General features: G+C 38.8%; 1 protein-coding gene across 1 annotated transcript; it reads right to left on the bottom strand.

The window, feature by feature from the left end:
• Nucleotides 1–5,613: 5,613 nt before the first annotated feature.
• On the bottom strand, nt 5,614–10,277 carry LOC146724301 (uncharacterized). The gene is made up of 2 exons (XM_029300909.2): nt 8,712–10,277; nt 5,614–6,249 (listed from the first exon to the last, which is right to left on the bottom strand). The coding sequence occupies exons 1-2, from the start codon at nt 9,352–9,354 to the stop codon at nt 5,906–5,908; spliced, it is 987 nt and encodes a 328-aa protein (XP_029156742.1). The 5' UTR covers nt 9,355–10,277; the 3' UTR covers nt 5,614–5,905.
• Nucleotides 10,278–15,784: the final 5,507 nt, after the last annotated feature.

Genomic DNA, 15,784 nt, shown 5'->3' with positions numbered 1-15,784 from the left:
ACATTGCGAGTTCTTTTTTTTGCGTTTACACATTGGTGATTCTGGAATATATATGCGTTTTGAATATATTGAATTGCGTATCTGCATGTCAAAAAGTTAAAAGATTTTGCTACTAAAATTAATCATTTTATTACTAGCATCTTTACTAGAAAAAAAGATATCATTATTTTTTATAAAGCATTTTCATTTTTTTAATAAATCAAACTTAGACTTTAAATGTTTATATTTTGACAAATAATTATATTTCTATGGAAAATTATTAAATTGATTAATATATATACCTCTTATATGTATATTCCCGCACGCATAATAAATAAAAAATCTAGTCCAATGTGAGTCGCAAAGAGGTGTGCAGGTGTCAGTGCAAGATTGTTATATTATAATAAAGGATATTCCATTACCACAACCAAGCATTCGGGACAATTTTCATCTTCTTCGCTATCATCATCATCTTTATTGCCTCTTTAACGCATTCGCAACAATTTGTTGACGAATAATTCGCTCTCTACGATCATTCGTGGCGCGCGCTAACAGTCCGCGATAAATTCAACCTCCATGTAACAAATCACCCTCAAATATGTTCGAAGTCGAAAAACACTCTCGTGTTTCGGACCGAGTCATTCTTGCGCAAATAGAGCAACCACGCGTCGCATCCCTCAGCCGCTGCCACGAGTCTCTCCACACGGGTTACACGGATTTTCGTCGGACCTTTCCTCTCTGTAGTCGCGCCCGCTATTTCAGCTCGTTAGGATAACGAGGATCTAATGTCGCGGCCAATTACGCGGTTACGGACCGGAGCACGCATCTTTCGGCGCATCCGCGACTGCGATACGAGGATGCACTCAAGAAAAGGGAACTTATTAGTCGGAATTTATCATGTATTTCGCGATTTTTCTATTTTCGGCATTTTCCTTGATTAGTCCGAGTGTCGTTACGCTTGACGCGGACGTCTATTGTCACTTCGTTCCGAACGATTTAATATCGATCGTTAAGAGTCGACCAGCACGCTTATTAGCTTTCGTCAAATTTGTGTTTCTTATCTTCAAATATTTTTTGCACATTAAAAATTAATAATATATAAAACTTTCTTGATTCTTAATTTAGGAAATATAAATATATGTTTAAATATATTTTAATATTTTTTAAATATTTTTAACTAAATTTCAAATCTATTTTTTTATTAAGAGGACACTTTATTTGTAATAAAATTATATACAAATTAAGAAGAGAGTCGTGACTTGTTTTTGATATTTCAGATGTCAAAAATAAATTTGTAAATTTTTATTGTCAAGATTTATTTAAATTATAAAATATTTATCTCCGACGCGATTTCTTAATCGCAATTAAATCGTAAATTAATTCGCGATTTACCTCTCGCGATCGCGTATTTTATCGCGCGCGACGAGTGATTCCTGCACGTTCTCATCTCATGAGCGATCTTTTACAAGCCGCAAAGGAAGAGCGGTTCGCGGCTCTTTCTCTCGCGAAGTGATCTATTGGTGAACCATCTGGCCTCGCGCGTCGTCGTAGGGACGACGCATTTACGGGCAGCTAAGTGGCCTTTACCCGACTTTGGTTCCCGAAAGCGTAACAATAAATTTCGGTTCGCCGTACGCGCCATCCGCCTTTAATTTGACGGGCCGGAACCTCGTTACACTCGTTAGTGACAAACGGAGAGGAACGAAAACGCGGCGGAGAAAAGCGCGACCAATCTCCTATAAGCGCCCATCTTTTTTCGAGATACCGAGAAGCTCTAAGACGAATATATAACGACAGTTCTCAGTCGTGCATAGCGAGGATCAACATCTTCTGTCTAACGTGGGGTAATTATTGTATATAGACACATGTGCATTCTCCTCTCCTATTTAAAGAAAATTATATTTATTGTCAGAACTGATATAAACAAAAATTCGCATATCTCCGTAAACATGATTTGAAGAAACAGAAGAGTCTCTCTGAACTTCATAAAATATTTTAGCTTTTTATTCGACTCGCTTTACGTGTTTGAGAACTTGGCATAATATGTTGGTATTAATTTAATTTGCATAAATAAATATAAAATCGTATATTGCCGCTTCGTTCCGAACGATTTAATATCGATCGTCAAGAATCGACCAGCACGTGTGACTTTCGTCAAATTTGCGTTTCTCATCTTCAAATATTTTCAGCGCATTGGAAATTGATAATATACAGAACCTTCTTGAGTCTTAATTTAGAAAATATAATTATATATATGTTTAAGTATATTTAATATTAATATATTACATATAAATATATGTATAACATTTTAATATTTTTTTTCAATATCTTGATCGAAATGAAAAATTGAACGCCGCAGTAGCAGTCAAGGGCTAACGATCTTGCATGAGTTTCACGTATATTTCTGAGCGTGCAATTAACGTTTCGGTCGGTACCGAGAACTAGTTCGTCGCGCAACGCGAAATTCACGCGAAACTCGGCTCTGCCGCAGCCGTGCTGATATTGTAATAAACTGTGAGCGCGTGGCCGCACCGCAGCCATTAATTCACGTGGATCGCAAGGTGGCGGTCCGCGTAAGGGGCATAAGAAGGCGAAATTTAGTGAGCCACTGGCGGGAACGTGCAAACCTCTAATGGCCATTCCGTTGACTATGGTTCTCGACCACAGCGCGGCGAGAGAACCACCTCTGCCACCCTCCAGGTCTCCTCTGAACCGGGTATGGTACCTCGCCTAACCGTGTGTCCCTTCTAACTCGTTCTCTCTCTCTCTCTCTCTTCTCTTTCTCACTTCCTATACATATCAGCCCTTCTCCCTCGGTATCAACCCTCCTTCTCTCTATCCCGCGTATACAACAGCGTTCCAGCAATTACGCATCGCCGCAGTTAAATACAATGGCCAGGACAACGACTCTGTAATTTATCCCTAGTTTGGGCCACCGTGCGTTTGTTTTCAACGACGGTGGAGGTCGTCGGCGTCCCTTCCGCGCTCCCGCATCCCATGGTGTTTGCCACCAGTGTTTAAATTAATGATAAGTAATAATGTCGGTGGCACATCGCTGGCTGGTCGTAAAATATCGAGCCGGGCGAATTATACAAAAATACCCAGTTTCGGAAAATTTATAGGCATTGCGCTATTTAAAGAGTGATACAAATGTTCGATAACGCGCAAAGAGAATTATTACTTAACGATTCGAATGCGTAATTTACACTTGCTAAAACTAAATTTATATGTATGCTGATATAATTATCAAAAATGTGTATCTACGAATATTTTTTGTAATTACATTTGATCAGGACATACCCCGTAAATTACTTCACCGCGTGAATGCACGCATGAATCTCTAATGATAGAGACTGCCCCTAATAGTATCTCCGCTTCATTGCTATTCAAATTTATGGTGATTAATAATATTAGATTACACACAGACGCGATTCCTTAACACAAAAACAAGTATACATGTAAAGCTTGCATCGAAGGAACCCAAATGACAGGAGCTTACAAGTCCTACGAGCTCGTCTCGTTCGCTGTAATTAATTGACGTATGGATCATTAAGAAAAAAAGACAAATAAATGATCGACGTGTAAAATATTATGATTATCGTCGACACTTTACGATCGTGCGACATTTGCGCTTAATTTTTAATATATCGGAATTAAGTAACGCACGTGTGCGCGATATCTTTCCGCATATTTGACGTCTACAATCGTTTCTTGCTCCGAGATAGCCTTGCTGTGCGCGATGCTGGGGAAAAAAACGCACTCGTAAATATCCAATCGCCCTAGTATCAAACATACTATATATACGCCATATTGCCTAACAGGTGTGCACCCATATCACTTATCTCGCGTCGATCGCCACATCATGGTCCGCGTATGATTACATTCGAACTACTAGCGCGTATCTCATCCTCGATCACATCCTGTTTAGAGACATGTAAGTCAAAGTTTGCGAGATTCTAAAGCGAATTAAATCGATAGAAAGCATATACTTTTCCTAGAAAAGAAAAAAATACGCGCGCGACATGTCAATTAATTAGATAATTAATTAACTAATAAGATAATAAATCTTATTGATGAATTATATGCATTAACACATGATTTTTTTTTTTAGAGAATTTGTGTCATGCCTTAATAACTTTTGAAATCTAGTGTAGACAGAAATGTTACTTTATGATATTCTGAAAAAAGAGCAAAAATGAATCTCAGCAATAGGGATTATGTATCAGCCGCCGGAACATCCCACTCGAACATCTCGGCGTTGCGTTCGCGCTCGAGATATCGGGCGGCTCGTTAGTTCGAGATCAATTAGCGCGTCGCGACCAGAAACGAGAGAACTTTGAGAGTTTTCCCGATGAAATAAAACGCCCTTCCAAAAACGCGACACTGTCGCGCGCGCAGAGAGCACAGTCGGAAACGCCACAGTACGGCGTTAATTAACGATGCTAATTTTAGTTGAGTGCTTATACCGCAACGGCGGCATTCTAAGCATTTCTCTGTAATATAATTGCTGAATTGCTAATCAAGCTATTACGCGTCATTATTGCATTTTTATTTCTCTTACTTTCACATAAGCGAAGCGATACGAAAACGCGTTTCTTTAGATTGCTTGTCATCTTCATTAGCTTATCTTCATTATTTTCGTTATTTTTACACTTGTCACAGTGTTGTATATTTCCCAATTTTATGTCAATATCCTTATTATACGAGATACTTTTATTAATATCGGTTAGTAGTGATAAATTCTGGATGATAAAATGATTGAGGAGATATACATATTAAAGATTTTCTTTTTTACTGCGATTTAATCGGAAATTGTAAGCGGATTACATTGAATATTATGATTTATTGCGGAAAACACTGGAATATATACGTTATACGTTATATTTTCCATGTCTATATACGCATATAATATATATATAATATATATATTTAGGTTGGTATATGAGAATTAGGAATATAATATATATACTCTGAGATCAAAAATTTACATAATGTAGTAACTATATCTTAACTAATCTATTCGGCATTTTATATATACACAAGACTACAAATTATTTACACATTATATACAATGAAATAAATAACTTATATTTTGACATACTTATATTTGATATAAGATGTACACTAATTAAATTTGACTCTCTTATAAATACTATTCCTAAATATATTATATGATATAGCCTATAATATATAAGTAGCATACACGCTTTAGATTTAAAATTTATATAATATATATTAAACAATAACTCTTCAACAACTAAACGCCTTCAATAATTCAAAGATACTAAGTATCGGTAATGACTAATAGAAATAAAATTTACTAAAATAATTAATAGATGATTACTGATAGAAGAGATTAAAAAAAAATTCAAAAGCTAATAGATCAAGTATCATAAAATTGTTTTAATTTCTGCAAATACTTACCTGCAATTTAGACACAAAAGTGTTTTATTTAAAATAAAAAAATGTGCTATTATTTTCTTTCATATTTTATGCACAATTTAATTTTTTTTATCCTATTTTTTCTATTCTTTTAGCAATATAATTCTATTCTTTTGCGTATTAATTATGCATATATTTACATTTAAGTGAAAAAATGTTAAAATTAAGTAATTTTTTATTATTTTTCTCATACATAAATTATATAATATCATATATTATATAAATTTATCCACTAATTTTTTTCGAGTTTTTTCCTTCTTATCTTTTCTTCCGATTATATTTACAATTTTATTTTCAGTCTTCATTTAATGAAAGATGATTATTCTCAATTTTTTAATAAATAATATTTTAGTGACTTTTTTTGTCAATATCATTCGACTGACGATGCTTTCTAACAATAAGGGTGATATATGTGACTGTAGCAACACATAATTTCCATCTTTGACTTTTCACCTTCATCGGTTCTTTTAAATTTATGCGAGTCTCAACGCTCAGCGTTTACGATCTCTTCTTCGTCATCATCCACGGGTACCGTGGAATGATTGTAAAGACCTTGCGCCATTAGCTGAAGGGCCAAGGGATTTTTCTGTCCGCTCGCCTTCTTCAGCTTAGCGCGTTTATTCTGAAACCAGATCTTGATCTGCGCTTCATTCAAATTCAATTCCCGCGAGAGTTCCTGCCTTCTCCTTTCCGTCAGATATCGATTCTCCGTAAATTCTCGTTTCAACCTGGACAGTTGTTCGGCGCTGAAGGCCGTCCTGGGTCTCTTCTCTTCCGGCGAACTGCTCTTACTGTTTGGCGAACGTTTCACTCGTCTTGTACGCGGTCCTGAAACGACAAAGAAACTTCGCATTAATCTTCAGACTTTTGTGATTTAAATCCGAGACAAGATGGGGGAGAGGGACATTATGTCGCGGCGGAAAGTGGGCGTTCTCATCAATTTGTCCATACACATACACACACATGCGCACATCGAAGTGATTCAGCGTTTTTGCCAAGACGAGAGCGCGAACAAACGAGCGAGCTCGTTCGCACGGTAGGAAGGACACATTCGCGGATAACTATATCTGAGCAATAGCTTTGGAATTAACCGAAGGCGGAAATAGTTGGACTAACCGCGTAGAAATGTCATCTATAAAATTCTATCTGTGCGAATTGCGAATTAATTGCGAATTGTAATCTACGCGTGCGTCTGACCGTACTTTCTATTTTTAATTAATATTGTACAGTCGAATTATGTAAATGAATGCGACGGATTTTATTATCGAAAACTGCAGATCGAATTATGCATGATTTCTCTTATTTTTATTTTTAATAAAACTTTGCGTGAAATATTTTTTTAAAACGCGATCATGAATATTCCGATTACCTTTCATTGCTACCTCGTAATCAATATGTTTAGGTATAACGGCGAGTTCTGAGCATTACACGTTTTTTATTTTTATTTAACTATTTAGATGACGCAATCATGTGTGAAGTTGAAATACATCCGCATGCTTTTGCGCAGCTATATAACTATTGTCAATAGTCTTATTATCTTTGAAGAGAAACCGTTAAGTGCGAATGTTGCAGCTGTTTAAAAAATATCTACAATGCGCCGTAATTATCGACAGTAATGTAAAGAGTATAATATAATTATTCTCGTTATTTTATTATTGCTGAAAGAAATTACTACTCTCATTTTTTGTACAAATTTTGTTAATATTACAACCAATGTTTTCATCGTTTTAAAAATTTTAACTCCAAAGAAAAAAAAAACAATTTCAACGCAATAAAAAACTGCATAAACTTGACAAAAATTATAAAGTAATGAAGATATAAATTAAGAAATTGTTACAACTTCACTTTCATAGATTTGCATAAACGAGATATCTTCCAAAGGGCACGAAATATTACATAAACTTACACTCTAGGGTTAACGTTCGGCAATGAAGAGGCTCACGGAAGCCAAGTGGGCGATCCTCGGCAATTAGCAGCGCGATTATCGGATCGAAACTCGCGGACCACCCCGATGCGCGGCAATCTAGAGAAGACCAGTGGATGTTTATCTGAGAGAGAAAGAAAGGGAAAGAAGAAGAAAGAGAGAAGAACGGATACCGAAGGAGGGCCGAAGAAAGCAGAAGAATAGCAGCATCGTATGTGGAACACTGATTAGAGGGTAGTTTCGCGAATGTAGGTTCTACACAATTAAGTCTTGCGAACGAGCGCAGGTGGCAGCGGGCCGTTGACCTCGTCTAGCTAACTCTCGCGACTATTAGATGTAACTTACGTAGCTAGTGATCCTTGCGAGACCTCCTGCGCAAAGTCAATACGTTATAGCAATAATATCGAGCGGCGAGATAGACATTGAGTCCCTATATGTCGAAACCGCGTATGTCGTGTGATTTATTTATTACAGAGCGATTGTCTAATGACAATGGGTGATTAGATACACTCGAGGCCGTTCGTTCGCGCGAGTTATCGAACGCTATTGGCGCAGAATCCGTCGCGAGAAAAAGAAGGCGCGATTAATCATTGAAATAAGTTTATCACGTGTACGAATCGCGATTTGTACGTCGCGTTTCGTTTCGTGTGTTCCTATCATTAAGCGTCGTGTTCTCTCTGTGTCATACACATTCGTGCGCCGCGGACCTGTTTTGCTCCTGTTGGTCGGAACGAATAGAGTCGCTAAGCCGAGAAAGTATGATTCGTTCGCGAAAGGATCGCGCGATTACGTATGTAAAAAAAGGACGACGCTTACGTTAAGCCCTTTAATCGCGCGCAAAGAAACGGGAGTGATTTTTTCGTTCGATCCGTGACTTTCAGATACAAAACGCGACGATAAGCACGGACGAAAACGACATTTTGCTCGCGAAAGGATTTCACTTATCTTCATGCCGCATAATTTTTCAAACGCTTTGATAGGGGATTTTAATTAGCGGTCGATCGTGATTTTGTGACTACATAGAGAACGGCATAAGTGAACAAAACATCTTGATAGACATTTCCGACATTGCGACCACGCAAGTTCTTCTTGCATGTATTGCATGTAGTTAAACGTACCAGTCACGTACTGTGCTCACGAAAAATCCGATAAATTTCTAACCTGTTTGCTTTTTAGCGCACATTGTTAGACCGCTGCACAAAATTGATATTTTATACATTACAAAAAAAATCGAAAATAAATAAAATCATACGATATACGATTATCTGAATTCGATGTATCAATTTCGCAATTATTACATAATAATTAAATTCCAATGAAATATCTATTTCAACGGTGCAAAAAATGATTCATCTGTCAAATTTACCTGAGGACGGTCTGTCGGAGTATCTGGTGCAATACACCCATGCCGGCCATAAACTTTGATTGTTACTACTGCCTTGTTGACTCGCCGACGTGCTGCTACCCCCCGTGTTCTCGACGGTCAAAGAATCGCCGCTGATCGTGGAGGACAAGGACGGCGGACTAGTAACGGAACTTCTGGTGGTCGAACTTTTGCTAGACGCCAGACTTTCAAGACTGCCGCTTCTACTCAGCCCATTGTTCCACTTCTGCAGAGACGTGCACCCACGAAGCGAAGGAAACTCCTTCTCCCGAAGCGGATAACTTATCCAAGGACCCGAGCTCGACTGCGTCGTGGTCGCCCGACTGAGATCGCGCGGAAGCGGACTGTGTCGCGAATGTTGCGCGGAACTAGCGGCGGACACCGCGGTTTCGTTCGGCAACTTGTTTCGGCAACTCGTGTTGATAATGGCATCGCGTCCGAAATCCGGCTTGAGGATGTTGAGGACGCTGAAGCGCAACGATCCCTCAGTGTCCTGCTCGAGATCCGGCTGGTGACGATCTTGACGCGGCGTTACGCGACTTTCCGATGACAGCAGCTCGCGATGATGGTGGTTCGCAACCGCTAACTGCAATCTGTACGCGCCACAACTCTCCACAAGAGCCATTTCTTCTTGTATCGCAGAGTCTTTGCTCGATAAACTGAGATAGGGGATTAATATAGTGACACTAGCCCGTAGTGACTATATTGTATAGAAGAGAACACATGGTTTCACTGCCCACTGTGCTCTCGCGTAAATTGAAATCTATCGATGTCACGTAGATGACTGAAAACTTCTGAATTGCTTTGCAATGTCAAAAGTTTATTCGTCAAACACCTTTCACCAATTTTTTCGTCATCGGTCACGTGTTGCTACGGTCATCACGAATCACTTATTTCGTGATTGCGCACGATCTCTTGTTATCCACTGCTCAATTAACTCTTCAAGTAACTTTATTTATTATAATCGCCTCGAACGTATCTTAATGTATTGCACGATAAAATTGCATTGCATGAAGTACGCTCTTAGAAGTATTCACGCATCCCATATGGTAGTGGCGTGTTAATTATCGGCTCGCCTTCGAAGCCGGTTCGGAGACTCCTGCTATCGGCTTTTCCCGAGGGTTTCCGAGTACTCTGGCGAGTGCTGTGACGGGTCTGACTGGCTGTCCATCCGTCGCTCAGTGATGTCTAAACTAGGGGACCAGCGGTCCCTACTTACCGCCTGTCCCTCCTTACCCCTGTCCCCTTCTCTCCTCCTACGCCGCAGTCCGGAGTGCAGTGCACTAGACACTCTCGATTGTATCTCTATTAACTCTTCGGTCAAAGGCTCCGCCTACCTTACTGGTAAGGTGTACCACGCTCCCTTCTGCCTGTCGTCATCCCCACTGTTCAGTGGTACAGGTAGTAGGGGGCTAAATTTACGGAATTTGCTGAAAATCAATGTTACACTTTCTCTGTGATGAGGTTTGTCTCTTTCGCTCTTTGCTTCATCACTTTGCACCGATCAAGCGATTAATCGATGAGATATTTAAATTTATCTCGAGGATCTTGAAGATTTTCACTTTTGTATTAAACTTCTTATATTAATATTCGCAATATTTCATACATTGAAAAACAGCTTCAAATTTTAATGTATAAAATTAAATTATGTAATTTTCAACCAACCTATAAGGTGGGTATCGATAAAACAAGATATGAAAATCTCTAATCTGTCAATGAAAAAGAAAGAAAGAAAAAATATTTAAAATAAAATTATTTACAAATTTTATTTTACATATTTTTATCTTTTTTTTTTTAAATTTTACATAAAAGTACAGTTTACGGTCCATTTGATATTGTACTGTATAAATATACGGATATCCGCGCCACTGTACGAACAATAACGAGAATACCCACTTCTCTCCGCCCCATTTGAGTTCTCCCTCCATGTGTTCAGCTCTGAGGTCTCGCCCATGTTCTCGCCCCTTTTCCCACCACACCACGCCTAACTCTCCCCTCTATTTTCTACCCTCTACTCCATACTTTTGTCCCTCTCCCCACCTTGGCAGTGTTGTCGACCCGATCAGAGGCTGAAGCCGACTAATTCGTTTCTTCGAGCCGAAGAGTGCTACCCCCTTCCAGTTCTAACCCTTCATCTCGATGCGACGTGGATTTTATCGTCGCGCGACGGAATCGCTTCATACAAAAATTTGCACGAACACCATCAGCCATGACCCTCTTTTATTCTTCTCTTTTTTTTTCTGGTCCCGACGGCTTTGCGACGGTTAACGAACAAATGTATTACCCACCCTATACGACAGATGCTGTTCTTCTCTCTGCTCCTCTTTCAACGTCCTTCCTGTCTCTCTCTCTCGCTCAATGCATTATCTATGTACGTCGTATATCTAGTTTTCACCTCTATATCTTACTCAGCGTAACTTATTCCTAGATCGCTTAATCGTACCGACGCTTCCAAGATGATTAGAAAACGAGGGACGGCACGGTTGAGTCTTTTGTTTGCATCTTACGTGACTTCACACGACGCAGCTACCGTGTAATATATTTTCTGTAATCAGTTCTGCATCGTAAATCTCTGCACGCGCATCGCATTTGAATGTTTAAGAGTTCAAAAGGTACTTCCGGAATATTTTATAAGACGTGTATATGAGATCTACTTGAAGCAAATTTATGTACACAAAAAGAAAAACCTATTAATGTTCCAGCGGTGAATCGAGTTATCTTTTATTATACAGACATGACAGACGCAATTTATCGAAAATCAGACTGTAGATCGGAATCAAGGACTTTTTCTGCGAGGACTTCTTACTTTGCGGCGCGCGATCATCACGTGGAACGGCGATGACGGTGCACTCGCTAGTTAATCAACGGGACAAGATTACTCGACCATTAACTCTTTAACGTCTAATCGTATGGGATGCTCTTCCGACGAAGAAAGCGTTATTCGGTCCTGACATGAAAGCAACGAGACTACGCATTAGGAGCACGCGAGACGTATAAGGAGTCGTCGTTAAAACGGTTGCAATTAAAGCCCGCGATGTAACGCGGTGCAGAAGTCGCACGCGATAAAAGTCAGATGTTTCGCGCGGTAATTGGCGGAGACACTCGACCAGCCGTTCACGCCTAAGAAAACACGCTCTGTGGAAAACGCGATTCTATAGATGAATACTCATGGAAATGGAGTTTAGCAGAAAAATGTATGCGATCAATCCGAAACTTTAATTTCAATATGAAACTCGACCGTAGGTGTTCAGAAGATCTTAATGAACGATTGCTGCTACGACAAAAAATTCTAGAAAATACAAGTGCTTGCGTTTTGTTATTGAAATGAATGCAAAATGATCTGAAAAATATTCTCGTACGATACATGCTCGACTACACGTGTTTCAGTATAGACATAAAATATTAAAAAGATGCTTCGTTTTGAGAAAATATATATATGATATTTTTCTGCAGGTTTCTCTATTTAAAATATACCATCTGATGCAAGCGCGATGATTTAACAGATCATACATTATTTATGAAATTTAAATAATGAACCTGTCAAATAATGAACTAACTGTTTTGCCAAGTGTATCGCTTTAACAAGCTCATTAACGCTATTTGATAGAATAACATGCAGCGAAAAGTACGAGCGTGTAATTAGTATTGAGAACAGTTTTCAGATAAATGTTATGGCATAAACTCGCACTTGACATAACTCAACATTTTTATCAGCAATCAGTTGATCATCGCTTGCTTGAGCTTATGTAAAACATCATAAATTACGGAAGTTTCATTTTTTGTTTTTTGTTTTACGCCAATTATTATTCATATCGATGGCCTTCAAACCTCGAATAATATACCACAATTTACCAGCCATTGGTTCTACTCGTGTTAATAATGCTATTTATATCTTCTTCCACCGCTAACATATCATTCATCTCATGTAATTATTTTTGATATTGATCGTTTGATAGTTTTGAAATAATCAAACCACTCGCCAGGGAACGTAATGCAGTAGTTGAGCAACTGATCAATTAAAATAAATGTAAGATGTCATTTATCATTACAAAAGAAAATCATTACATTTCGTAATTAAGCAAACATGTTGATAATATTTAATATGAATAATAAAAAAATATATATTTTAACTCCTCTTTTCTTGTCAGAATCGAATATTTTTATTATGTCGAATCAGTATCGTGTCATTTTAAAAACTAGAATAAGAAACTGAAGCGAAACATATGAATTATTTTGAGAATAAACGGCTTAAGAGAAAATACGCAACTCTTTGTGATTATTATCCATATGATTGATACATGTAGCTGCGCCAAGATATACATTATTTATCGTCTATACTGACTGACATATACGTGACTATATATGAGAACACTTTTTATGCTCATCTATAATATCTCTTCACGAGCTAGCGTCCCTTTAATTCACTATAACGCAGACGATGTCAGCGAATTACATTCGCTCGTCTCTTCGCGATTAAAAAGATCCATTTTCAGGGAAGCATATATACAATTCCCTCTGACATAAGCGAACTACTTTAGAAGGCAAGTGTATTTTTTGCCGCGCACGCCGTCTTGTCGACGACTATCGTCGCTCGGTTTCTATGTGTTACTCTGTTCTACCCGACAAAGAACGATTCCTTTGTTCTCCACGTTGTAAAGTCCGCGAAGGAGCGCATAAGATCGCCGTTACACAGGTCGACGGTTTTATTAATGGCCACACCTCCACACGGATACCAGCTGCCATGTGAGCCGCAAGACGATCATTAGCCGAGCTCGGTTCATGTAAGGACAATAATAGAGATAGCGACCATAAATAACTGTAACGTGTCCATCTATCAATACGGCGTCTGACCGAGGTAAGTTACGCTTCACGAGAATTTCCATATGGAATCATCGAGCTAAAAACACGGGTCGATTTAAACTAGACCAAATTCGCACCAAACAACTCTTTTTGGACGATCGTTTCATTATATAAGATATCTATTATCGCCGTGTATTTTTGGACGAAAAAAAAACAGTATAACGATATAGTAATTAATATATAATATATAAGTATAGGATAATGAAAAAAGTTATTATGTCTTGATAACTTGATAAATAATTTAATTATGTTAAAAGTTTGATTGCAACGCGGAAAATACGTCAACGCGATAATAATTGTATACAATAAATAGATAATTGAACTCTTTTTCCTGATTTTGATTGATAGACACATAATGTTGTTTAACAATACTTTAAGCGCTTATCAATTCTATTTTGTCCTTAATAACCATATTATATATATATTTTATCATCATGTTTCCTTATTATCATCATAAATGTTTGATATTCTCTAGCTTATTAATCGATATATCTCTTCAGTAAATAGGTCTCGAAAGCAAGTATATAAGCATTAAAGTAGCGTGACCGCTAAGAAATCTGTAGTCATTACACCATATGTCATTCGATCGCAAATAACAATTCGCAGGACTGACTGGTTGCGCTTCATCAGCTGTTCAGCAGGTTATTACAAACGTTCCTATTGGAAGATTACCCGTCGCTCGTTATACACAGTGAGACGAGGAGGCAAATCACCGAAATGCGCCAGCCGCCTTTAATCCTCCTCGTTAGAAGAACGACGAAGCCGCGAGCGAGTTTACCAAGTTCCTTCTCCGTCTCTCGGAAAGAGTAAGAAAGCGAGAGAGAGAGCGCACATCTACGGCAAGATCGCCGCTCTGGGACGTCAGGGATTGATTGGTTTTTCTGTCTCGCAAGTCCTCTCCCTCCTTTTACTCGCAAAACGAGCAACGAGATGCAGCGGGTCCAGCGCGGCGATCATTATTCCTCGAGAGCGCGATTTGTAAACGGGTTCTATTTATGGCACTGCAAACTCTATAATCAGCCGCCGCAGGGGCGACGACTTATTTAGAATAATTAATGCAGGTACGACCTCACGAACCGGTCCGCGGCCAATCGGTGCCACGAATGCCCTACCACTTTAGCAGCAGAGGGGAAGTGATAGGCGGGATCAAACGTGCCGACGCCCAGCTTCACCGAAGGGAGAGAAAGCCCTCTGCATGCAACCTCGCGTGTATACAACCACCGGGAGAAGGGGAGATCTCTAACTCCCCTGCTGTTCTTTCCCGTCGACGCTGTACTCGATTCAACCCGCTTCGTCATTTTTTTCTAAAGCGCGATATATTTTCTGGAGCAACGCAGAATCCTGCACGCGTAATCGTGCGCGCGCGAAAAACAATATTGCACAAAGCCCGTCCTCGTCCGTTTCAATTGCCTATGGTTGGATTTTTTTTTTTTTTTTTTTTTTTTTTTTTTAACTACCCCTGTCACAAACTATGGATCGAATGGTATGTATAAATTCCATTAGAAAGTGAAAATTAATTTATTGAAGGTCGATACAATTTTATACAAGAGATATATTAATTGATCGCGCGCTTGTGTATAAGAAATTCAATTCTTTTCTCTCTAAATTCTTTAAATTCTTTAGCTTTTGATTTAAAATAAGAGTGGAGAAAAAACACTCTGACGCAGTATATCGGATCCTGAAGTCGATAAAATTATGTTGATCAATAGTGAAAATATTTTCGCAAACCAGATTACAATTATTTTTTTTAATTTGGAAGGGAATGGGAGTTTAACCCTAAAACTACCCCCCAGGTGCTCTGACGACAATAAAATTAAAAAAAAAAATAAGACCAAATTTATTCCGATGATTTCATCATTGAAAATGTTTCTACGTAATAACTTATTGTAAAAAACCGTCGAATGTATATATATAGGAATGCCGTTTGTCTACATCGCATTCGGTTCGGCAAAACCAACAGTTACTCACAACGTACGAGATCCAAATTGAGCCAATAATTCTAACAACATCGCTCTAACACGCGCCCGATTACCCGCTCCTCCCGCAGCAAATCATCGTGGTGCAATAACAGGTCTACACGCAAACGGTATGGATACTCGCGGGCTAAATACGCGATCAATCGGAATGATCGGCGAGCGAGCGCATCCGACGGCTGGGGTTGGCGAAGCCGGGGCGCGTTGAATAAATGGCTCGGA

Source organism: Nylanderia fulva, unplaced genomic scaffold, assembly GCF_048542155.1.
Source record: "Nylanderia fulva isolate GAGA-0341 unplaced genomic scaffold, ASM4854215v1 Scaffold14, whole genome shotgun sequence".
Lineage (NCBI taxonomy): Eukaryota > Metazoa > Arthropoda > Insecta > Hymenoptera > Formicidae > Nylanderia > Nylanderia fulva.
Note: the sequence above shows the minus strand (reverse complement) of the source record. Positions and strands in the feature narration are given on the sequence as shown.